General features: G+C 38.5%; 1 protein-coding gene across 1 annotated transcript; it reads left to right on the top strand.

Annotated features, from left to right (window-relative positions):
- The first annotated feature begins 16,704 nt into the window (after positions 1-16,704).
- On the top strand, positions 16,705-25,770 carry LOC126688831 (probable inactive DNA (cytosine-5)-methyltransferase DRM3). Its single transcript, XM_050383698.1, has 11 exons — positions 16,705-17,031; positions 18,216-18,333; positions 18,415-18,513; positions 18,806-18,902; positions 19,266-19,312; positions 19,807-19,917; positions 20,213-20,312; positions 21,301-21,428; positions 22,315-22,417; positions 23,683-23,762; positions 24,249-25,770. The coding sequence occupies exons 2-11, from the start codon at positions 18,331-18,333 to the stop codon at positions 25,686-25,688; spliced, it is 2,208 nt and encodes a 735-aa protein (XP_050239655.1). The 5' UTR covers positions 16,705-17,031; positions 18,216-18,330; the 3' UTR covers positions 25,689-25,770.
- The last annotated feature ends 502 nt before the right edge of the window (positions 25,771-26,272 follow it).

A 26,272-nucleotide genomic window follows, 5' to 3' on the forward strand; every position in this document is an offset into this window, starting at 1 on the left:
TCTGCACCTCTTTTAGCTTGTTCTGTACATCTAGTGAATTGTTTTCCATTTTTCAATAGCATTTGACCTGCACCATGTGGTCTGTCGGTGGGAATCTTGGGCTGGCTCAGCCTTGAGACAGAAAAGAGACTAGCCTATGGTTCATTTAATTGAGCCCTATCGGCCCTGTGGTCCAGCTTTATCATTCAATAAGTCTAGGGACCAATTGTTTAGTAACTTTAATCACAATTGTTGACATGTTGTGATTGATGAATAATTAAAACAGTGTGAATTTTAGTAATGAGTCCAAGTGAAAGTGACTTATTCCTATTTTAATTGGTTTGCTTGCCTGGTTTCATTTTTTTGGTGGTAACTTGTTGTAAAGTACCTGAAAAAGTTTACGGACACAACTGCACAACTCTTATGACGCGTAAGATTGTGAATGATGGAGAAAAAATAGTGAATTCATATGAAAATGATGGTTCATCAATCATATCTTCACATTTCATCAAATTATACCACAATGGAAGAATTGAATGCTTCATTTGTTTTATAGCAATATGTTTCCATATTTGAAAACATTTTCAGGTGTTTGGTGTAACAAATTTTTTTTAAGTATAAACCATCAAAACAGGTAACTCCCAAGTCCCAGCCGCTATTGCCAGCTCTAGCCACAGGACCAGCGGACCAACTCATTGAACTGGTAGTCCCAGCCACTAGAGCAATGACCTGACCCATTGGATTGGCGGCCCCAACCACCATATCGACAGCTTTGGCCACTGGACTGGTGACTCTGGTCAGTAGAGTGGTGGCCTAACTTACAATGAAATCGGTAAGGAGAGTTACTGTATGTTTTTATAAAATATTTTAATAAGTGTCTTTTATATAATATTTTACAAAATTGAACAAAAGATTTTACGGGTTAACAGAAAATATTTTTAAGTTTAACCAAATCTTACAATGAAATAAACACGGTAAAAAATGTAAAATCGGTAAAAAAAAACGTAAAATGTTACAGCAAAACAATCGGAGTGCAAATAACTAATGTTAGTCTAGTGACTCTAGTCTTTTGGTATTATGAAGTTGAGAAATTCTCAAAAATAAAAATAAAAGTTGTGGAAACTGGAAACTACTTGGGAAAAGATGAGTTGTTCCAACTTCCAAGAGCTCTGTACATCACGTCAGTACAGAACAAAAATATGACATTATTATTGCGGATTGGCTCCGAAACCCAATGATATTAAAACGGGAAGCCGTCTTGTTGTCCCAAAATACAAGGAAAAAAAACCTAGGAGGGTGTATATTATATATTCTATTATGAACAAAGTGTCTTTTTAAACTAGTTTGGAGAAATCTAATCGTTAAATTGCATGTTCTTATTACATTTTTAATATTTACAAAATTTCAAGAATATAAAAAATCAATTGCTATGTAATCAAATAAACGTTATAATTTCAAGTTTTTTAATCTAAAATTGTATATAAAAAATAAGTTAATTGATCAAATAGTAAATAATATTCGATTTGAACGAAATTTGATATGCATATTAAGAACATAAGAAACATGAAATTCAATGGTTGGATTTTCAAAATTCACACCTAAAAAAGAAATATATGAGAAATTTGAAGAGTTTCTCTGCGAATTAGCTTGGAGATAAATTTTATTATACTGGTATTGCCCCAATGTAGTACACACCCATATAAGCCAAACAAGTACAACTAAACAGAAATTAGCCACAAAAAAAAAGAAAAAAAGGTACAATTAAACTGAAGAAAAGGGAAAAAAAAGCATCACCCAACAACATGAATAGTACTAAAAATATGGGTCAAACAAGTACAATATAAGTCAATAACTTGATTCAGCCAAAAAAAGAGTACAATAACTCGAGTGTTTGTTTGGTTTCACTTATTTTTAAAATTTTATTTAGCTTATTTAACTAGGAGCAATTTTTTATAACTTCATTCTAATTTATGTGTAACTATATTTTTATCCAGTTCAATTTTTAAATTAAAATAAAACAATAAATTATCCTAAATACACCCCAATCATTCATGAACATGAACAACTTGTTTGCAAGGAGCATCTAATCATGACATATGTAATTCATGCATTAGAGTCTGACTCTACCTTTCTTTAGCAGGATAAGTGGAATGTAGGAGTCACAATTCTCTTGATTGAAAGATGTTTTAAAAAATAGTAGATAGAGAGAAAAAAACGCTATATTCCCTTAAATTTGTTCTTTTCCTATTTTTATAAATCGATAGTTGAAGAAAAAGAATATGTGGAGGCCGATTAATCAATAATTATTAAAACCAAGCTAATTGGGCCTGTGTCCCATCCGAGGACGTAAAACCGTCCGAGGAGGCCCATATAAGGTTATAAGGGGAATCAAATGAAAAGAGGAGTAAATATCACATGAGATGGGTCCAGTATTCGTCCGAGGACAAAATCCTTCTCGGCAATATGTGTCCGAGGATGACCTGAACGCCATATTATTAAAAACACACTTCAGAACTACATTACCACTAAAGGTGGGATATGGGACCAAGGGTAAGAAAGAAAAGATCAAACAAATATCTTTAACAACTACTGCCTCCGCATTAATTGCCTCTCAACCAACTCTCTGACCGCATTAATGTGGAGGTGATGCCTGAACAGTGATGAAGCAGCGTTACAGCTGCTGGTTGAAGGTTCCAGGAAGTGTTGGATGAGACAGGAAGGGATCTCCCGAATCCAACCTACACGTGTGTGGTGAAGATGACACCAAGAGGGCAGTATATAACATGGAAGAATGCATTGAGAGAAAGGTCGGAACTTCTAAACAAGTGACGCTTAGAGGAAAACCTTATGAAATAAAGAACTTAGCTTGTTTCAAGGAGAAATTGATCGTAATATTTGTGCTAATCCATTTAAAAACGTTAAGTTTAATCGTTTTTCTTTTGAAGTTAATCTAATTCTTTTATATCCACGCTCTACAAATTTATTGTTTGGGCCTTTAGCATTCGAACCCAATACGGGTTTGGGATCGTTACAAATTGAGTCCTTACAATTGGCGCCGTTTGTGGGAAGAGCTTGATTTGGATTTAAAGAAATCTAGTTCAACGTTCATGATGGAGGAAGCAGGTCCACATCACTACACAGCAGGACCACATCAGGTAGATGCCAACCTACACCAAGCAGAGCCAAAAGGCTCCCAGCATGGTAATTTGCACCGGAGTCCCGAATGGAGAGAAGGCCGTGAGGGGAGTGTGTGCACAACTCATACCACCAAAAGTCGCTCTCGTGGGAAGAGTCATGTTTCCCATGCAAAAAATGACAGGAATCTGCAACGTGATATTGACGAGTTGAAAAGAGAGTTGCGCCATGCCCGGCGGGAACGTTCCCCACCTTGCTTCGAACCATCATCCGAGGAGACGGATGGAGCTAGTTATAGGTGGAGATCCAAAACTCCGCTTAGTGAGACTTTTTCCTATGAAGAGGAGCACAGCCATCGACATAAGTACAAAAGCCCGCCTATCAGGGGCTTGGGGAACAACGCCATGAACAAAGCGTTAAGCCAAGTCTCCAAATCACCCTTCACAAGGAATATAGAAGATGCGATTCTTCCTCGGCGATTCCACCAGCCTACATTCACCCTATATGATGGCCGGTCAGACCCAGTAGAACACATTAGCCATTTTAGCCAAAAGATGGCTATCTACTCTAGGGATGAGGCCTTGATGTGCAAGGTCTTTCCATCAAGTTTGGGTCCGGTGGCGATGAGATGGTTTAACGGTTTAAGGGCCAACTCTATTGAGTCCTTTAAAAAGCTTACTCGGGCTTTTGGCACTCGATTTATCACTTGCAGTAGGGTTTCTCGGCCCTTGAGATTCTTACTGTCTATGTCCATACGAGAGGGCGAGACTCTCAAAACTTATTCAGATAAATACTGGGAAATGTTTAATGAAATAGAGGGAGAGCACGATGATGTGGCCATAAGTACTTTCAAGGCTGGTCTTCCAACCGAGCATGATTTAAGGAAATCTCTAACTGGTAAACCTGTTACCAGTGTACACCAATTGATGGATAGGATTGACAAGTACAGAAGAGTAGAAGAAGACCAACTTCAGGGAAAAGGAAAGGCTAAGGTAATCCCTCAAGAGAGGAGGGATTTCAGGTCGGACCATTACAATAGTAACCGACCTCGAAAAGACTTCGTTGGACAATCAAGTTCTGCTGATACCCAGGTGGTTAATACAGTGTTTCAGGAGCCAGTACAGCAAGTATTGGAGAAGATAAAGAATGAACCATTTTTTAAATGGCCAAACAAGATGGCAGAAGAGTCTAAGAGACGCAATCCGAACCTTTATTGCCACTATCATCAGGATCATGGGCACACGACGGAGAATTGCAGGAATTTATGGGACCATTTGGAGCAGCTGGTCCGAGAAGGGAAATTGAAGCAACTCTTGCATCATTCCAGTGGTAGGGTAGGCCAGGTAGGCTAGGAAGGCTTAGAGATGCGTAGGGACGCTTCTTCAAGATTCCTCCTTGGCACAATAAATGTTATTTTTGCTACCCCAGGGAGGACTGGATCTTGTCCTTCCAGGGTACTGTCGGTATTCCGACCTCTTGCCGAGGATCATTGCCAAGCGTCAAAGAGAGTCAGGGTGGACATCCCCCTGATTTTGGGCTTTTCGGATGAGGACAAGGTTGGAACCATACAGCTCCATGATGATGCTCTGGTGGTCACGCTGAGAATTGGTGGGTACGATGTAAAAAGGGTGATGATTGATCAAGGTAGTGTTGTTGATATAATGTACCCAGATTTGTATAAGGAGCTAGGATTGAAGCCTGAGGACTTAGCAGCCTACAGTTCCCCTCTGGTGAGTTTTGAGGGAATGATGGTCGTTCCAAAAGGACAGATCAGACTACCTGTGCAAATCGGTATGGATGTGGTAGAGGTGGACTTTATTGTTGTAGATGTTTTCTCTCCATACACGGCTATTATGGGCAGACCTTGGCTTTATATCCTGGAAGCAGTCTCATCTACTCTACATCAGAAAGTGAAGTACCCATCTGGGGGCCAAGTATTGGAGATAGTAGGAAGCCAGGTTGCAGCTCGGCAGTGCTTGGTAGCAGCTATACAACATCGGTCAAAGGCGGAGACCTCGACTACCGCCGATAATGCATTATAGCTATTAAAACCCCCAACATTACCCTTAGATGGACCAGCCGACGAGGTAAAGTGTGAAGATTTGGAGAGGGTAATTGTTGCTGATGATCCAGAAAGATTTTTCCAGGTTGGGGCTAAGCTGCCTTTGCAAGAGAAGGAGCGATTGCTAGAATTCCTCATAGAAAATGTAAATGTGTTCGCATGGAGCCCATATGAAGCCTCAGGTGTAGATCCGAACTTCATTTGTCATCGACTCAACGTGAAACCCTCTGTTATTCTGAAAAGACAGCCACCTCGGCGACCATCAAAAGAGCACGTCGAAGCTGTCAAAAGTGAGGTAGCCAAGTTTAAGCAGGCTGGGGCTATCAAAGAAGTTTTTTACCCTCAATGGTTAGCCAATACGGTGGTGGTAAAGAAGAAGACAGGAAAGTGGTGAGTGTGCGTAGATTTCACGGACCTCAATAAGACTTGTCCCAAGGATCCTTTTCCCATGCCGAAGATAGACCAGTTGGTGGATGCAACCGTTGGTCATCCTCGGATGAGTTTTTTGGATGCCTTTTAAGGATACCACCAAATACCGCTAGCGTTGGATGATCAAGAGAAGATGGCATTTGTCACCTTTATTGGAAATTATCATTATAAAGTGATGCCCTTTGGTTTGAAAAATGCAGGATCTACCTATCAACGGATGATGACTAAAATGTTCGAACCGCAACTGGGCAGAAAAATTGAAGTCTTTATCGATGATATGGTAGTGAAGAGTAAAGTGGTGTCTGAGCATGTAGAGGATCTTACGAACATCTTTGGAATACTGAGAAAGCATAAGCTACGTCTGAATGCTTCAAAGTGTTCCTTTGGTGTAGGCTCCGGGAGGTTCTTGGGGTACATGGTGACTCATAGAGGAATTGAAGTAAACCTAGATCAGATTAAGGCCATCAACGATTTACAAGCACCTTGGAATGCAAAAGAGGTGCAGAAAATGACTGGAATGACTGCTGCTTTGAACCGATTTATCTCCAGGTCGGTCAAGAGGTGTCGTCCCTTTTTCCTTCTACTGTATAAGTGGAAAGGATTTGAATGGACCGAGGAGTGTGCTGTGGCGTTTCAGCAGTTGAAAGAGTACCTGTCCAGGCCGCCAATCATGTCTAGTCCTGAGGTGGATGAGGTGCTGTTTGCTTATCTGGCAGTTGCCCCTCATGCAGTTAGTTTTGTCTTAATACGAGAGGACAGCGGCGTTCAAAGACCAGTTTATTACGTAAGTAAGTCCCTTCATAAAGCCAATGTGAGATACTTATCATTGGAAAAGGCCATCTTGGCGGTGGTCCATGCAACACGCAAACTTCCACATTACTTTTAGGCCCATACTGTGGTTATCTTAACCCAGTTACCTCTCAAGTCCATACTTAGAAGTGCAGATTACACTGGGAGAATTGCTAAGTGGGGCACAATCCTAGGTGCTTTCGACATCAAGTATATGCCTCGCACCTCTGTGAAAGGCCAAGTCCTTGCCGATATGGTAGCTGAGTTCGCCGAGTGTCCAGAAGAAGCTAACATGAAGCAAAGTGACATGGATGAAAATTCGGTTGGTCTGATATCCACACAAGGCGGTTCCTCCTGGAGGGTATATATGGACGGAGCAGCAAACCAATGGGGGGCAGGAGTAGGGCTAGTTTTGATATCCCCTGAAGAGATCATCATTGAGAAATCCTTGAGGTTGGGATTCTTGGCTACTAACAACGAAGCAGAATACGAAGCTTTGTTGATGGGAATGAGTATGGTCCAGAAAATGGGTGGAAAGGTAGCAGAATTATTCTCGGATTCAAGATTGGTAGTCGGCCAAGTGAAAGGAGAACTGGAAGCCCAAGATCTAAGAATGCAGGGGTATTTGAGTCAAGTTAGGCGTATGCAAACGAAATTTGAGTCTTTCGACTTGTCACATATCCCCCGAGGTGAGAATATCCACGCTGATTCCCTGGCAACCCTTGCCACCTCTTCAACACGGAGTTTTCCTCGAGTGATAATCGTCGAAGATTTGTATACCCCTACCCTACCAGAAAAGGACGTTTGTTAGGTTCATCAAGTCAGTCTAGCACTGAGTTGGATGGATCCCATATTGAAATTCCTCGAGAGGGACATCTTACCCGAAGAGAAAATAGAAGCTGAGAAAATACGGAGGAAAGCTCCTTGGTTTTGGTTATCCGAAGACAAAAAGTTATACAAACGGTCCTTTTCTGGGCCGTACCTACTTTGTGTACATCCCGAGATGTCAGAGTCACTCCTAGAGAAGCTGCATGAAGGCATTTGTGGAAGTCATACAGGGGGAAGGTCCCTATCACACCGTGTTATTACTCAAGGATATTGGTGGCCAAATATGCAAAAGGAAGCGCAGGAGTATGTTAGAAAATGTGACCAGTGTCAAAGGTTCGCTCCAAACATCCACCAGCCTGGAGGAATTCTCAACCCTCTGTCCAGCCCTTAGCCTTTTGCTCAATGGGAGCTAGATATTGTCGACCCTTTTCCTAAAGCCTTAGGAAACAAAAAGTATCTACTGGTCGGCACAGATTATTTCACTAAATGGGTCGAAACTGAACCTTTGGCTAACATCAAAGACGTAGATGTTAAGAGATTTATCTGGAAGAATATTGTCACGCGATTTGGAACTCCGCGCACTCTTGTCTCGGATAACGGCCTTCAATTTGATAGTAAGGCCTTCAAGCAATATTGTTTAGACTTAGGTATAAAGAATAGATATTCCACTCCGGCCTATCCTCAAGGGAATGGGCAAGCTGAAGCTGTTAATAAGGTAATAGTCAGCGGACTTAAGAAGAGGCTGAATGACGCAAAAGGAAAATGGGTGGAAGAACTGCCACATGTTCTTTGGACCTGTCGAACAACGCCTCAATGATCAACATGAGAGACTCCTTTTTCCATGACCTATGGAGCTGAGGCTGTCATCTCTCTGGAAACTAGATTCCCAACGTTAAGGACTAGTACATTTTCCTCGGACAGTAACGATGGGATGTTGGAAAAAAGTTTAGACCTGATCGAAAGGCGAAGAGAGAATGCAATGGTCCAATTGGCTTACTACCAGTATAAACTCAAGCAAGGCTATGATACTAATGTAAAGCTGAGACCGTTAGCGGTAGGACATCTGGTGCTGAGGAAAATTCTGGGAACCACCAAGAATCTAGCTTGGGGAAAATTGGGGTCTAATTGGGAAGGGCCTTATCGGATTACTTCAGTAGCCGGAATAGGAGCCTATTATTTGGAAGACCTAGATGAAAAAGCTGTACTCCATCCTTGGAATGTAAATAATCTCAAGAGGTATTATTATTAATAAAAGTAGTCTAGTTTGGGTTTTCCTTTAATTTATGCTGATCATGCATCTTGTGTTTCCAAGTTTAATGACATCTATTGAAGTATTAAACAGAAACTAAGTTATGTCAGGTCCTCGGATCACAAACTTAGTGGAAATTAATGCCCTATGACATCTATTGAAGTATTAAACAGAAACTAAGTTATGTCAGGTCATCGGACCACAAACTTAGTAGAAATTAATACCCAATGCCATCTTGTGAAGTATTAAATAGAAACTAAGATATGTCAAGTTCTCGGACCACAAACTTGGTAGGAATTAGTACCCTCTGAAATCTATTGGGTCACTAAGTGGGTTCCTTAGAAGCCAATACAGCCTCTTGCTGTTAAAATGCTAGGGCCACTTGGGCTTATACATTCCAAGATAACAAATTCTCAAATATCGTCCTAAGATCACAGGATGTTTAATTACCCATTGAAGATATAAACCCCACTAAGCCTATGAACATCATCTAAGGTATAACTGAAGTACTTTAGACTCAACTTTATCCAACTTTCAATTTATTAGAAGGAATACATATGAATCCAAAATGTCTCCCTGAGACCTCATAGTATTAATGTTTATCACCCATTTTTAATTGCCAATTGTTAATGTTTATAAATTATTTTTTCTCTTGCAAACAAAAGATAGTCAAAATGAATCCATTCAAATTAAGATAACACAGTGAACAAATACAAAAATAAGATAAAACAGCAACAACAATAAGCAAATAAACATAAATATCCTTACAAAAGTCCTAATCAAATTACAAAATAAGTCCTATTTTTTCAACTTAATTTGGAGCTTGGGAGCTTGGTTGGCTGATTTATCTGCCTTCGAGGTAGTGACTCCCTTTTTATCCTTAGTAGCTCCCCCAGTTGGCATGATTGTGGAAGCCAAATCCTGTTGAAAGCCCTGAGAGGCCACCTCTGCCTCAGAAGCTGCTGCAGTCTTGTTTAAGGAGGCTTCTGGAGGGGTATTATTCTCTTTAGCTGGTTCTGGTTGGCCAGGAGGAGGAAGACTTGGAGGCAAAACCTCTTGATTAGGATTAATGGATAAGGGAGTGTCTTTAGCTTGACTGGATGGAGGAGCCGAGGTGCGGATTGCTGTTGAGTAGAACACATTCTCTGCCTTCCTTAACTCGGATGAAGCCTCAACCCCAGCTCAGTTAAGGGCTTCATCCCAAGTTTGGGCGTAGTAGATGCGACACACCATCGACACCTCTACCCTTAGTGTCTCCTCCGTCTCAGCCACCCCGATTTCGTAGCCTTTCTGTTCGGCCTCATTCATTGCCTGTTCGGTCTCGGCCTTTGCTCTCTCAGCTTCCTCCCTGGACTTTTCAACTTGCTCCCTCAATTTTTGGGTTTCCTCCAAGTGCTTCTTAAGAATTGCAACTTGCTCCCGGGCAGCCTTTAATTCTGCATTTGCTTCACGCAAGCGCTTTCCCTGGTCCTCGGCTTGCTTTTGGAAGCCTTCCAAGGCCGAGTCAGAGCTTTTGCGAGCTTGCTCCTTAGCGGCTAATTTCTTCTTCGCAGCCGCCAAATCTTGCTCAAATATTGTCAGAGTTTGTACAACCGACGCTCGTTTCTTCCTTTCATCGTCTAGCTGACTGTAGCAGTTATTGAGCATCTCATCCAGCTTAAAAGTGTTTTGGATAACCTAAAGGGAAGAAATTAGCACTATAGTCAGTAAAAAGTGCACATCAGTGAGTAATGATCACAAAAAGAAAAAGAAGAGAGTTAGCACTATACCATTCCCAAATATCTTTTGTTATTGAGGATGAGTCATTCTTCCTTGCATTCTTTATTTCGGCCATGTCCTTTAGGAGCAATAAAGCCTCCTCTATAGCCGAGGCTATGTGACACCCAACACCACCGTTGAAGTCCCTAATAGATGCATCATCTTGTGGGGGCTCCCTACCGTGCATGGGTGCTGGCAACCATGCTTGTGGCTCAGGAGGTTGAATGTCAGACCTCTCCTGGCCTTGCTGAGCAGGGTGACTAGTTTTCTGCTGCTTTGTAGCTCGCTGGGCATCCTCCTCCTAGGTCGGACGAGACTTTCCAGCATCCACTACATCCTTCCCTTTCAGCTCCCTGCGCCTTTTCAACTCGGCAGCATCAGCTCTGACCGGCTGGGGAGGTTGATGAGGAGTAGGAGGAGGAGACCTGGTGGGAAGAGAAAGAATCTAGGATTGCGTTGGTTTTCCCGGCGCATTCTTCCCAGGCTGATTCTCAATCAACTCCATTAGACTTCTTTGGGGCTTCCTTTGTATTCCCATCTCGTCAAAATCTTCCTCGGAGCGTATAGGTTGATCAAAAATTCCAAAGTCGTCCAAGGAATCTGAGAGTTCTACAACTTCTTCTTCTTCTTCTTCTTCTTCCTCTTTCTCTTCTACTTCCCCTTCCTTAAGGACAGGTTGGGATGAAGAGGCTCCAGTTGAGATGGCGGCCACAAAAATGGGCTTAGTGCGGGAGGTGTTCTTAGGAAGTGGAATACCTTCTGGAACGACGAACCCCTTGTAGGCAACACTAATACGGTGAAGCCGAGGATCACGGGCTCTGATCACGCACTTCGGCGCTTGGAAAGCAAACGAGAGGGGGGTGTATCCGAGGATTAAATGGGTTGCCCGGAGTTGGCCGTCAACTTCGTTCACGTATGTCTTGGCTTTCAATACCCTGTCCAAACTTGCTTTGTTGACTAAGCTAAGTCTGGGCTTGGTGGAATGTCTATCTGCAGAATCATTGAATTGAAGTGAAGCATCGTTAGAGATAAGAATACTAAGACTCAAAACAAAAACAAAAAACAAAAAAAAAAGAAAGGGGAAAATACATATATATAAACCAAACGTTGTGAATCTATGACTGCATTCCCACCTGGTTCTCCTTCCTCCATAGGGCATGGCAAACCATCATGCCATTCCCTAGAAAAGATAAGGAAATTCTCCTTTAAGTTCTTGTTTGAAGTGGGAAGGCATTGAATTAGTCTCACCGCGGGATACCTTGATTTGAGATAGTATCCCTGCCCCTTTAAATGGTGGAGGTTGTACACCCAATTCACGTCGTGATGGGTCAGGTTTAGGTCCATTCTCTCATTCAAGACTTTTATACTTCCCAGGACCCTAAACATGTTTGGGGCACACTGAGTTGGAGATAACCTAAAGAACCTAAGATAGTTCCTAGTAATCTTACCCATGGGGATGGTCATCCCGCCTTCTATGAAGGTAATCATGGGAATGACCACTTCCCCGGTTCTTCTAGCACCGGCCCATTCCCCCTGGGCTGCATACCTCACACCCACTGTTGAGGGGATCCTGTATTTAGCGCAGAAATTTCTCATACCCTCCTCAGACTCAACTAGACATCGAAACTTACCCTCTTTCCCCATTTTTGTAAAGGGTTTAGTAGAGAAATTAACAAGTTTAAGATGAAAGCTGTAAAGGTTTTGAGAAGACTTACAAGTTTAAAGAGGGTCCTCATACAAGATTTTAGTATTTGTAGATGCCCAGGAAAACGACGAAAAGGAAGAAAAGACAGGTTCAGTGTATGAGCTCTAGAATTATGTGATCGCTGAAGGTAAGAAAGAGAATTGATTTAAGAATTCCTTTATAGTCGTGCAGAAGTTATGAGTGGGAAAGTTCCCGCTCGCAAAACGAGACAGACCCCCTACCGTTCGGTTTACATCTTACCGTTGAATGTGGGAGACAGGGGCGTCGCCAAAATTTAATGCTGCCTCGCTCGGGACGTTGAAGCGTCAGGAGCATACCCAAAACGTAAAAGGAGATGGGCCTATGACATCAAAATCAATCTTTTCTCCCGAGGAGTCGAAAAGCAATATTTTGAGGGGCTATTGTGGGGGTCGATTAATCAATAATTATTAAAACCGAGCTAACTGGGCCTGTAGCCCATCCGAGGACGTAAAACCGTCCGAGGAGGCCCATATAAGGTTATAAGGGGAACTAAATGAAAAGATGAGTAAATATCACATGAGATGGGTCCAGTATTTGTCCGAGGACAAAATCCTTCTCGGCAATATGTGTCCGAGGATAACCTGAACACCATATTGTTACAAACACATTTCAGAGCTACATTACCACTAAAGGTGGGACATAGGACCAAGGGTAAGAAAGAAAAGATCAAACAAATATCTTTAACAACTGCTGCCTCCGCATTAATTGCCTCTCAACCAACTCTCTGGCCGCATTAATGTGGAGGTGATGCCTGAACAGTGATGAAGCAGCCTTACAGCTGCTGGTTGAAGGTTTCAGGAAGTGTTAGATGGGACAGGAAGGGATCCCCCGAATCCAACCTACACGTGTGTGGTGAAGATGACACCAAGAGGGCAGTATATAACATGGAAGAATGCATTGAGAGAAAGATTGGAACTTCTAAACAAGTGACGCTTAGAGGAAAACCTTATGAAATAAAGAACTTGGCTTGTTTCAAGGAGAAATTGATCGTAATATTTGTGCTAATCCATCTAAAAACGTTAAGTTTAATCGTTTTTCTTTTGAAGTTAATCTAGTTCTTTTATATCCACGCTCTACAAATTTATTGTTTGGGCCTTTAGCGTTCGAATCCAATACGGGTTTGGGATCGTTACAAATTGAGTCCTTATAGAATATAAATTTTAGATTTTTATATTAAAAATATTAAAAAATGTCGAGTTACAAATTTTTTACTACATTTTTTTCTTCACTATCCTCTTAAAATAAGAAGAATTAAAAAATGGATTGGCCAATTTAGATACTGTTGTTTAGGTATTGTAATTTAGGGTTTTTAATTAATTTTTTAAATATAGTTTCTTAATTAAATTTAATAATGTGATTTATTGATTAATGTAACAAATTTATATGACTTAATAGTCAATGCATTTTTTTTTATGTATGTATATAATTAATTTTGTAGAGTATAGGTCAAAGAACTAAATTTAGATGAGTTGAGCAATGACTTGCTTGGAATTGAGGAACAAACAGAGAAGAATAAAAACTATTATGGTCAAAGGACCTCTGTCCGAGGAGAATTAGGATTTTATTTATGAGTACAGATCACCACATTAGGGTTCTTTTGCATGCTACAGTATTATCCTTTTTCTTTCTCGCTCCCTACTTCATGGGGGCTTCTTTACATTATATAGGCTCTTTCTTATCATCTGGGTCTTACACTTGTTGATCATCTGGACCTCCACTTGAGCACCCATCCCATCAGACACCCCTTTCAGTCCTTTGTGAGTTGTGGCAACCAAGGCAACACTGTTCAGGAGTCTTCTCCACATTAATGCAGCTAGAAAAGCAGCTGCAATGTATTTAATGTGGAAGTGACAGCCTTTCCTTAGATATTTTGAGTTTTCTTCTCTTTCACGTGTTCAGGGGGCATACTTCAACTGCTTGAATATACACTTGGTCTGGGTTTGCCGTGTCCGATAAGAAGTTCCTCCTCGGACATTCTTCCCTTTGTTTCCCAATGATGAGGCTTGTAAAGTAGATCACCTAAGTCATGTTTCTCTCCTCAAACTTGTTAGTGTCCTCGGACAAGGCCCAAGGCCCAATACATTATTTTGGGCCATAGTCTCCACAAAAGCAATCTATATTTCAAGAATAAATAAATAAATGTGAGAGATATAATATATATTTTTTTAATTCTATTATTCTTGAAAGAAATCTCTCAAGTTTACTAGAGGAAAAACTGGACAATACTTTTTTTTTTCAATATTTTTATAATATATTTATTCAATATAACTTGAGTTGCGTCTAGTGTTTCGGTACATTAGACTTCACAGACATGACTTTGTGTTTAAAAATAAAAACACGTTAGATTTGTAATTAATATTTTGTTTGTTTTGTTGTAAAATATTTTTAGGTATTTAATATGACTTGTAAAATATTTGAAGCACAAACTACCAAAATCGATTGTTCAGCTATTAGAGCTGGCAGTCTGGCAGCTTGTGTTAGTGGTCTGGTCGTCGAAACTGCTATTTGGCGACCTGACCAATGACCCAACCACCAGATGGAATGATTGCCATTGTGTATTTCTATAAAAAAAAAATTAAAAAAAAACCATGTTTTTTAATGTTAAATGTTTTACAAAATTTTACAAAAGATTTTATGATTAACGGAAAAACAATTTTTAGGTTTAAATTGATTGGGAGATTCTGGCATTTTACCCCTAATTAAAAAAAAAAATAGCAATATGCCCCTGTTTGCAAACTATATAGGAGCGTGCCCCTGTTTCGATACTCGATTATCCTAAAATCGAGTTCAATTAAATACTTGATTTGTAGAAAATCGAGTTATGCCCGATCAAACTTAAAAAAAAATATATAAAAAAAAAAAAAAAATTCCATGGAACTCGAGTTTCAGGAAATCGAGTTCCATGCAAATTTTTTTTTTTATAAGTGTGATTACCCTATATTCAAGGAGCCCTATAGTGGCGTTTTTAAGCCCTATAGTGACGTTTTAAAGCCCTATAGCGGCGTTTTCCTGCAAATTTTTTTATAAGTGTGATTGGCCTATATTCAGGGTGCCCTATAGTGGCGTTTTTAAGCCCTATAGTGACGTTTTAAGACCCTATAGCGGCGTTTTCTTGCAAAATTTTTTATAAGTGTAATCACCTTGTTTTGGGTGTCCTATAGTAGCGTTTTTAGGCCCTATAGTGACGTTTTTAAGCCCTATAATTACGTTTTAGAGCCTTATAGCAGCATTTTCCTGCAAAAATTTTTTATAAGTCCCCATACCAAGTTCAAGGGGCCCTATAGTGGCGTTTTTAAGTCCTATAGTGACGTTTTAAAGCCCTATAGCGGCGTTTTGGAACTCGACTTCCCTAAAATCGAGTTCCATGCTTTTTTTTTTTTTATAGTTTTATTCGGCATTACTCGATTTTCTACGAATCGAGTATTTCATTGAAATTCGATTTTAAGGTAATCGAGTATCGAAACAGAGGCATATCCCTATATAATTTTGAAATAAGGGCATATTGCTAAATTTTTTAAAAATTAAGGGCAAAAGGCTAGAATCTCCAAATTGATTGATCCAAATTTACTGTGAAACAACAAAACATATGTGTCATGTTTGTGTCACGTTGAATGCAAGAGAGCACTAAACACCATTGTGGGGCCCAATAGTTTGTGGGTTCGGCCCGCTCACTTATGGGGAGTCCACGGACCCCAAACCGAAGGAGGCCAGGGCCCAACCCCAAAAATATTAAGCCCAAAGGGGCTCGAAGATACAGCCGAAGACAGCTTAGTCCTTGGCAGACCCAAAGCCTCATAGATGAAAGTGGAATACAAGCAAACTTAAAAGATCAGAAAATATCTCGGGGAAATTGTCCTTAATACCCCTCATTGATATGACATTGCACCTAACAGAACCGGATTTTTAGGCTTTATTAACCATGCCCAACAATGCTGGGATGGGATTGACGGGACAAATATCAGTCCTGGAAAAACTGACCCTACACGTGGACGAGGGACAACAAACGTAGGCCAGTATAAAAGGAAAGGTGAACTAATTAGCGGGGGATCCCGATCTCACTTCCTGGAAAAAACTCCAGGAATGAGAATGCCCGAATAATATATGCGCCCCACCATGGAAAACCCATCGACGGGTAACCGGAGAAAAACACTAGTGCTCCTCGGACATGATCCGAAGAGTCCAATCCCTCAATTTATAAAGTTATGGGGCTTGGATATCCGGACTAAAACCTTTTCTAGTCTAGATTTATCTAAGGTCCGGCCTATACTAACGCCCCGTGACCCAACGCTAACCTTTCAAGCCCACTCTCTACAAATATTATTGTGGGGGATCTTTCACGCGCGAGCTCAACGTCGTTGTTGGGCCGTTTAAGAGTCGTGTCCCTACAACCATAATTTTACAAATTGGATCAAATTAGCCGATTGAACTAGGTACTAATTTGGTCTAGTAAAAACTCTTAAAACAGTAAAAAATTAGCCAAAATTGGTTTAAAAAGAAAAAAACCCAGTTTTTAAAACCATGATCCTAAACACGGCACATCACATACGCGTGTATAAAAATAATTACAAGTCCAATGCATGAAAGCACTAAACACGAGATGACACATACACAACACGTGTTTAGACGTTTCGCGTCTCATCCAATACATTGCATCCACGTTTCTCCCATTCCAATATATTCTTACCCGTACAAATTGGCCAACACAATAATACATGCTAGAATTTGGTGCTGGAAATTCAAAGTTGAAAACCTCTGGGGCCCGTGGGCAGTGTCATTTCTAAGTAAGTAGTACGTACTAAGTAGTAACACAGTCAGGAATCGATTCCATTGGACACTGTAAACACTTTAACAGACCTACGCGCCAGTGATCGCGTAGCTCTCGCTCTCGCTCTCGCTGTACCCAACACTCTCTCCTTCTTACTTTGCTTCTTGCGTTAGTGAACTCGGAAGCGTCAGAACTGAAATGAACTGAACCGAATTACTCAGCTCCTTCACTTATCTGACTACTGTGGCAGCGTGTGTTCTCCACGCGCTGCCTCTCTGCCTCTTCAGTTGCTTCGCTCTCTCGCCGATCAGGTACGCCGCGGACCACCGCACTCACATGCACTCTCACCCCGCTCTTTCAATTTTGTTTCGGTTTTCATTTCGTGCATGCATGGTATCAACCAAATAGGGTTCGCGTTCGCTTCCATTTTCCTTCAATTGAATTCGAAATTTTCTTCCTTTCGTTTTCAATTTTGTTTGGTTTCTGAGAAAACGAAAGAAAAGGGGAAAAAATAGAAGGAAACAAGTCTTTCGTTTGGTGAAGATTTAATTGTAGTTAATTCTCTTCTTGAGAGTAGTTTGTACTTGCCCATAAAAATGATCGAAATGTTTCTTAGCTATGAATTATGCACAGAACTTAATTTTAGGGCAAATTTTTTTTTTTTTTTTTTTTTTTTTAATTTGAACACGAACCTCTCTGTTGAAAACATTAGGAGATGCCAGTTGATATACAAGGCTATTTGTAAATTGTTGATAATTTATTCTTTACAATTCTTTGTGCTTCTTTTCTGGTTATTATGACATGAAGTAGTTTTTTTGAGTAAAATATCATTACTTAAAAAATAGAAAAAAAAAAAAAAGGGAGGTCAAATTGCACTTTGCTCCCTTAACAATGGTGAAGTTGTAATGTCCTCTGAATTTCCCCATTAACTATAGGTAATAAGCATTTTGTGCTTGCCCGTTTGGTCTGTCAGAAGATTTTTCTGTTTTTTTTTTTTTTTTTTTTTTTTTTTTTTTTTTTTTCTTGTTAAATTTGATGAAAATCATAACAACATGGGATAAAGTTTTTATTAGCCATGGTTAAGGGGGGATGTTGAACACTTTTGAAGATTAAGGGGAACATTAGAATTGCACCATAATCAAGGGGATAATAGTGCAATTAACCTATGAGTGAAACTTAGGTACAAATCCTTAGCTGTAGTAAATTAAGTTTCCCAAATAATTTCAAACACATAACTGCATTGAATTCAAACGTCATTGGAAAAGATAACATAATTTGTGTTTTATTGGTCAATGCAACCATGTGTTTGAATTTAACTGAGGAACCTAATATATTGCACTTAAGTTTTGCCCTTAACCTATATAACCAAAATTAGTGAAGTAATTCACATTCATAAGCGAAAATTACATGATAGGCTAAAAGATATGGAAATTGCTGCTTTCAGAGTAATTGAAATTTTATATTTACATTGATTTTGGTTTTCTTTTGTTTGCAGGCTGATTTTGTTGCTTATTATTTTGCAAACATTTTGTCAGAGGCTTAATTGGTGCAATTTTTGGTGGATTGCTAACAATTCTTTATAAGAATTGTTGCATTTGTTTTATCTTGACATGGTATGTGTCTAAGTTTTAGTGATAATCTTTGTCCTTAGGGATAGTTGAATGCATTTGTATATTCACACATGAATTCTATAGGATTCCTCGAATTCAAATGCTGAGAAAGCAATAGTGCCAAAGGAAGAGATCTTGGACTTTGAGTTACCACCTGAACCCTTGTACTCAAGGCATGTTGGGGTATGGCCTTTTCTTTTTAAATTGTTGATGAATTTCTACACCTTTTATTTGATCTAATGGTAGCAAAATTGTTTGAGATTTGTGTTTTTTGTATCTCCAATTATTTTTTAATAACTCCAACTATCCTTTTCTTGAGCAAGTTTTTTCAGTCTTCTGAACTGAATTAATTGTCACATCCTTGCTTTTTTAACCTCTCAAAACCCAAATATATAGTAACTTTGGGAGTTGGATTTAGAGACTTAGCGCATGAGTAATTTGCTCCTTAACATTCCTTATTTTTTTACTATTCCAGGACAATGTTGCAAGTTCATCAGGAAGCAGTATAAAGTCATTCTTTATTGGAATGGGATTCTTACCCTCTCTTGTTGACAAAGTGATTGAGGAAAAGGGTATGTCATGTGTAAATGTAAACTTTGTTATGTTTTGTCTTATTTGGAAGTGGGTAGGTGTTGGTAGGGCGAAAAATGGCAATGTAATATACTAGGATAGGAGTAAAGCTGCACTAATGCACATCAAAATTTGGGGCCCCATGGCTTCACCAGCATCCTTAAGACACCTTCTATGTATAGTTTTTTATCATATGTTTTGTTTTAAGGTCTAAGTGTTCACCATCGTGAACATGATGTCCTTTTTATGAAATAAATCTTTGATTACCTATCAAAAAAAAAAAGTTTCGAGTTTACAAAATTGTAATGATATACCAATGTCTTGACCAAGATATTTATTCACGAGTTTTTTTCTCTAATATTTAGGTGAAGAGAATGCTGATTTGTTATTGGAAACTCTCATTGCATATTCTGTAAGTAAACAAATAATTTCTTTACCAATGCTGATTTTTCTCTAATATTTAAGCACACAATACTTTCTAGTTTTTATGTGTATAGGTAGGAGAGCTTTGAAATTGGTATGAACAGCTCTATTGCTGTTTCGTGTTTCGACAGAACCTGTTTCACCTTTATGGATAAAATAATGAATTTTTTTATGAGTCCATTTTGTTAAGCTGACATGTCTAGTTCACAAAGTAGTAGATATTGAACTTTTTTTCTAGGATGGGGAGAAAATCTTTGTGGATTTCAGTAATTTGGTGATTGACCAAGTGTGTGTTAGTGTTGTAGTGGTCCAACCAAATAATAATCAAGCAATTTGATTATTTCAGTTCACTATGATAAATCTTACAGGTCTAGAAGCCAATTTAATTACTCTTTACTTTTCACTCATCTGTTGAGCAATTGTTCTGATATTTGCTACAGAAGTTCTAATGGGCAATAGTTGACCTTTTTTGGAATGAAACAGGATCTTCAAAAATCGAATTCTGAGTCATCAGATTCTTTAGATAGCTTGTTTGATGACAAGGAACCTTGTAGCCCAGAAATTGCAACTCCAACAGTTGTTCAACCAAAAGAGGTAACCTACTTGCTGCCATAGTGCTATCATCTGGTTCGTGTGATCATTTTTTTTTCCTTTGTTATGTAATCCTGAAGGACTCAAATTAGGGGGTACTGCAAATTTTTTTATGTGATTTATTTTAAAAAGTCAATTGAACTATCTTGGAAACCTAGATTGCTAACCTGGGGAATACTGTGGTTGGCTTTGGATTATAATTTTTCCTTTTTGGTGTGGGGAGGGAGGAAGAGGTCAATGCTTTTTTCTGTTCCTTTTTTGCTGCATGTTATTTGGCATAATCTTCAATCTCTGGCAGGAGCCTGATGTACATAATGGATTTGGTGATGACAAAAGAGCATCCTTACTGATGATGAATTTCTCTGTAAATGAAGTTGCATTTGCAATCGATAAGCTTGGTAGGTATAAATTTGTGAAATCTTCATTTTTAAAAGGTATAAATGTGTGAAATCTTCATTTTTAAAATCTCACTCTCAATCTCTCAGTTGGGGTGTTGCGGGATTGTTTAAGTTACTGTTACTGTAGGGGGGTAGAAATACACATTTGAGTGCATGTTACTGGCGTTACAATGAGACTTGTATTTTGAAGTTGCTTTTGATATCAAAACAGTAAATTTAGAGTCAGCATATTGTATTGTACCTATTGATGGATACATTTTGGGTTTTTTATTTTATAATTTTAATATTTATTATTATTATTTTTTTAATAAATGTTGCAAACTTTAAGATACATCTGTGTGATTCGTTTACAATTGAGACTTATTTTTTGCATAGATGAGCCTAAAAAATTTACTTGTTGTGGCCTATAATTATTTTGCAATGTACTAGTGTGAAACCGCAGAGAGATCTTGCAATAAAAGTGGGAGGTATGATAAATTACATATGGTTTAGTGTGTGTGTGGCTTGCCTTATTTGGCTGGGTACTACTTTTTAAGCCTCACTTTTTTCTAGGTACAAGTTATTTTTACTCAGCTTGTGTTTTAAGCCAAATCAGCCAATGAATTTAAACAGGCTCTGCTTTTGGGTTATAAATACTGACACTTTCAGGAGCCAGGAGATATGTTTGAGTCAAGGTGAAGCACTGTAGAGATATGGAAATCATGTGTCTGCTTGTCTCTTTGCAGCTTAATTGTGAAGAAAACTGTTAAACTACTAGTATAAATAGATTTGACTCAACTTTGGGACATGTCATATCAGATTTGTGTTTGTTTTCAACACTTATCTGGTTGGTACACAGTTTCTTTAAGAAGTATTGGCACTTGGCAGTACTTGGGCTATGAGACTCCATCTTGGCTTTAATTTTGCTCTTCTTCTAATATAGAAGAACTTTATTCTCTAATGGTAACTGAATTAATCAGTTTGTTCATCTCATTATGCTATGTCTCAGGTGAAGATGCTCAAATAACTGAATTAGTGGACTTCATAACTGCTGCCCAAATAGCTGAAGAGCTTGAAAAGGACGCAGATGATACAACTCAGGGGGATGAAGTTAGAAATTCAAGTGATAGCCCAATGGTAATGACATTCTTTGTGGTGCACTTTGTCTGTGGTTTGAACTCCACCTCTCTCTCCTCCACTATCTACCTATTAAAAAAAAAAAAGTTACACAACCATTGGGTTTTGAAACCACAACCTCATCCTCCACCCACTTTTGTGAGGGGAGAAAGCACCATTTGAGCTAAAGCTCTTTGGCAAGAAGTTATCCCTTAGATGACAATTTCCAAAGATGGGTTGAACAAGAAATTTGTTAACCTCAACTCAGGTCTGTTATTTCACTAGATATCCGTCGAATTTTTCTTCTCTGGTTTTGATTGGGATGCTGCAAGTACAACCCATATTAGAGTGGTCAATGTTTGCTTGAAATTTTCTTTATGTGATCTTCTAAAAAGTTATACAATAGGAAAGTAATAATAGCATGGAACATGCATATGTAACACTCCCTAGAATTTATCACTAGTTTACTGCCTTTCTTTTTGACATGTTCATCGGGGGTCACAAAGACCATTTTTCTCTCACATCTTACTATGATACCATGTTGTTATGGTTGAAATGCAGCTTAATGAAGAAGTATTTTCACAAACTAGAAAAATGAAATAAGTTTATTTACTTCTGTGCTTGGCACACCTTTAAGAGGGCTGTTACATAAGCATAGCTTTTATGACATTTTTTGAGAAACGAAGTGACCAATTATAAACAAGAGACTTGTGTAGTGTTTGAAACTACCCTGAGAGTAAGATGAATGAGTCTCTTGAAGATCTTTGTGCCAAGTTTGGCACAATTTGTTTTCTTCTTATTTGGCATATGAAATTACCTGTCATGTTATTTTTGGAGATTTATCACCCAATGTCCATGTTATATATGATTCAAGCAATTCCTAACAATCTAACCTTTTGATTCTCAGCATGCTAATAATGAAACCCTGTTTGGGACTATGGAGAAAACACTGCGTTTGCTTGAAATGGGTTTCTCTGAGAGTGAAGTTTCATCTGCAATTGAGAAGTACGGTAAGTAATTATATAATTTTGAATATTATCTAAACAATGCTCAACCCTATAATAAACCAAGATGAACAAGATAGCTTATTGTTTTTTGGGCGGTAGGGGGCCAAGGTCTTAATTTTGTGGAAGTACTCTTTGGACCTTCGTGCTCATTTAAATATCTTTACTGAAGTCACACGTGTCTCACTCAGCCTTTCCAATTAGAATAGAACTGCATGCAAGTACAGGATGAGTTACTGTATCTGATGAGATTTGTCTGATAACTCATAAAAACTCTTTGCCCTTCCAGAAATTTTGTACTTATGTATATGTACATAGATGTGTATCATATGTATTGTACACTTAGCGTTTAACTATATAAAAAAAGGCACATGTTAGACGATACATAGACATTTAGGTTTAAATTGTTTTTTTTTTTTTTTGGTTAAAAGTTTGTTCTTTAACTTGAATCCAAGAAGTTAACTCCTTCTCTCTCTTTTTTACAAAATTTGGATCACCACACTTGACACTTCACTTTCACTTTTCCAAATTTCTTTTTTATTGTGAATAAACTATTAAATGACAATATAATTGTTTTTTGTTATTTTTGTTATAATTCCTAGAAACTAGAATGCGAAGAAGAAGCATGCAGAAAAATAAGAAAAAGTTATTGAGATAGGAGAATAAAAAGAGATGGTAAATGTTGGAGATGACGAAGATGTCAATAAAGAAATGACTTTGCAATATGATGAAAATAATGATAACATTAACTTGGACTATGGGGATGAAGTTGATTAGGCAAGATGATGATTATGATAAGAAAGAAATTATTATTTTGGCATTTATCTCATGTATTATTACTTTTGAGTTTGACCAATTTGAATGTTGTTATAAATATATTTTAGTGTAGTTTATTTAGATAGCTTTGTTAAATATAATCACATAAGTGATGATTAAATTAGTCATTAGTTCAACATGTTCCCAATTTATAATGAATATACATTTTATATATGCTATCTATAATTCTTTTAAATTTTTTTATAAAGTGTCTATGAATCTTACGATACACTACCCGATACCAAAAAAATAAAAAACAAAGAAACAAAGAAAAGAAATGTATCGATTCACAATACAATTCGCATTTTGACAACTATGAGACTTTCCACAAATCCGCACAATATCCAAGCTTTTGACTGGTGCTGATTTAGTTATTTTAAGTAATAAAAAATGCTAGGCACTACATGTTTAGCTTGTTTCCAACCCTGACTTGTTGCTTATGTGCTGTATTTCAGGTTCAGAGATTCCAGTTTCAGAACTTGCTGACTCCATTTTTGCAGATCAAATTTCTAAGAGCTGTGTTGGAGGATCTGAGGTTTTAGTTCATTCTCGCAATGAAGTTATTAATTTTTAAAAGTTTTCTGAATTTAGCTTCCTATAGCTTTTTCCTGATATTGGTAGTTCTCCAGCAATAGTTCCTATTATGTGGCTTAATATTGTTTATAAACATTTTGGTTATTCATTCAAATTGGCAGCTCTATTTCGAACACCATGTTGCCCACCTTAATGTTAATGTCATAGATGGCACTCCTGGTTATATAAGGTCTATGACATGGATAACCTCACAGATTAGGGTTTCCTTCTCAGTGGTCACATACCTTGTCTCCTGTGTTTTAAGCTCTCAGTTCAGTTATTCTTACTCACATTCAAATTTTTGGTGATACCTGAAAGTTCTGTACAGGTTGAGATGTGTATCATACGTTTGGTTTTTTCTGTGCATGCTATGAAATTATGGTCATGTATGGTATTCTCATCTATTAGTTGGTTTACCGTTTACTAACTATAAAACTTTTTGGTGCAGTATTCCTCATATGCTTTTGGAACTGTAAAAGTGAAGACAGAGGATTATAGTTTCGATGCTGTTTCTCATTCGAGAAATATGAATGGTTCTGTATCTCATGCGAGAAATATGAATGGTTCTGTATCTCATTCGAGAAATATCAACGGTAGTGCTGTATCTCATTCAAGAAATATTAACGGTGCTGCTGTATCTCATTCGAGAAATATCAATGTTGAGCAAACCTTTAAAGGAAAAAGGCCAAAACAAGAGTCTTTTGATGACTGTCCAGATTCTGTTTCTCAGTCTAGGAATATTAATATTGGGGGAAATAGTAAGGGGAAAAGACCGAAACCGGAGAATATTGATGACTCGAGTTCTTTTGTTGACTCTACGTGGATTGAAGAAAAAGTCGACCCAAAAATCACCAGATACGGAAGGCCGAATCTATTCAGAGAAAATCCGTCCAAGAGTCTTGATAGAATGGTAGCTAAACCTCCATATTTCTGTTATGCAAATGTTGTGAATATATCTCATGACTCTTGGGCAAAAATTTCACAGTTCTTATATGCCCTTGAGCCTGAATTTGTTAATACCCAGTTTTTCTCAGCCTTGAGTAGAAAAGAAGGCTATGTACACAATCTTCCTACTGAAAATAGGCTGCACCTCCTTCCAAAGCCTCCAATGACCATCGAAGACGCTATACCACATACTAAGCAATGGTGGCCATCATGGGATACAAGGAAGCAGTTAAACTGCATCAGTTCTGGAACCAGTGGAACATCTCTGCTCTGTGATAGGCTTGGAAGGATGTTAACTGATTCTCGAGGACTGCTCTCATCTGAACAGCAGAGAGATATCCTTCATCATTGCCGGACATTAAATCTTGTGTGGGTTGGCCAGTATAAATTGGCTCCTATGGAACCTGAACATATAGAGCGTATTCTAGGCTATCCATTGAATCACACTCAAGCTGCTGAGAATAGTTTAACAGATAGGTTTCAATCACTCAAATACTGCCTCCAGACAGACACGTTGGGCTATCATCTCTCTGTGTTGAAGTCAATGTACCCAGGAGGGTTAACAGTGTTGTCATTATATAGTGGAATTGGTGGGGCAGAAATCACTTTAAACCAGCTTGGCATTCCTTTGAAAGGTGTTGTGTCTGTAGAAACCTCTGAAACAAAGAGGATGATTCTCAGAAGGTGGTGGCAAAGTAGTGGACAAACTGGGGAGTTGGTGCAGATTGAAGACATTCAGAAGCTAACAAGTAACAAGATTGAGAATCTCATTAAAAAATTCGGCGGTTTTGACTTCGTCATTTGTCAAAACCCATGCATTCACTTCCCAAGTTCTAAAATAGCTGTAGAAGATGACTCTCTCATAGGTTTTGACTTCTCACTGTTTTATGAGTTTGTTCGTGTTTTGCAACGTGTAAGAAGTATGGTGGAAAGAAACAGGTGAGTTGCTCGCATTTTTTTTCCCTACTATGCTTGTTCTGGTACATCTAATTAACCAATGATCAGCAGAATTGTTCTTTGCTTGAGCTTGAGAATCTTACCATTTATCTCTGCTAGATGAATAATGCGTATTAAACCCTGTAAGCAGAAGGAATTCAAAGTAATGGAAGTAGACATAAATCATCAGTTTCATATCGAAGTCTAAAAAAAATATTTGTCCTATTTACTGAAGATAGATAGTTCATTTTAATCTTAACATAAAGCGATTTAAAACAACCGTAATTGGTGGAGGCAGAGCCTTTTCTGTGCTCGGAAAAAAAATCATACGTCGCAGACTGGAGTCAGATGTTTGAAGTCCAAATGTCCAAAAGCCAATAGTAATAGCCATTGATACAACTGAAAAAATTCATGTTTTAAAAAGTTGTACATAATCTAATAAGTTAACGGAGAAAAGAAAAAAAAAAACCCTAATCCAAATACATACATGGGAGTTAACCTTTGTATCAATAGCAGGCGTGTAGCAATTTAATATGAGTGCATGCCAAAACCGAGTTTGAGATTCTTAGGCCATGCATCACCAACTCGTGC

Source organism: Quercus robur, chromosome 6 (genome assembly GCF_932294415.1).
Source record: "Quercus robur chromosome 6, dhQueRobu3.1, whole genome shotgun sequence".
Lineage (NCBI taxonomy): Eukaryota > Viridiplantae > Streptophyta > Magnoliopsida > Fagales > Fagaceae > Quercus > Quercus robur.

What these genes read in the sequence shown, in the direction of transcription:
- LOC126688831 (XM_050383698.1), top strand. An exon ending in CAAAGTGATTGAGGAAAAGG is followed by an intron (nt 18,903 to 19,265) that starts GTATGTCATGTG and finishes TCTAATATTTAG; the next exon opens with GTGAAGAGAATGCTGATTTG. An exon ending in ATTCAAGTGATAGCCCAATG is followed by an intron (nt 21,429 to 22,314) that starts GTAATGACATTC and finishes TTTGATTCTCAG; the next exon opens with CATGCTAATAATGAAACCCT.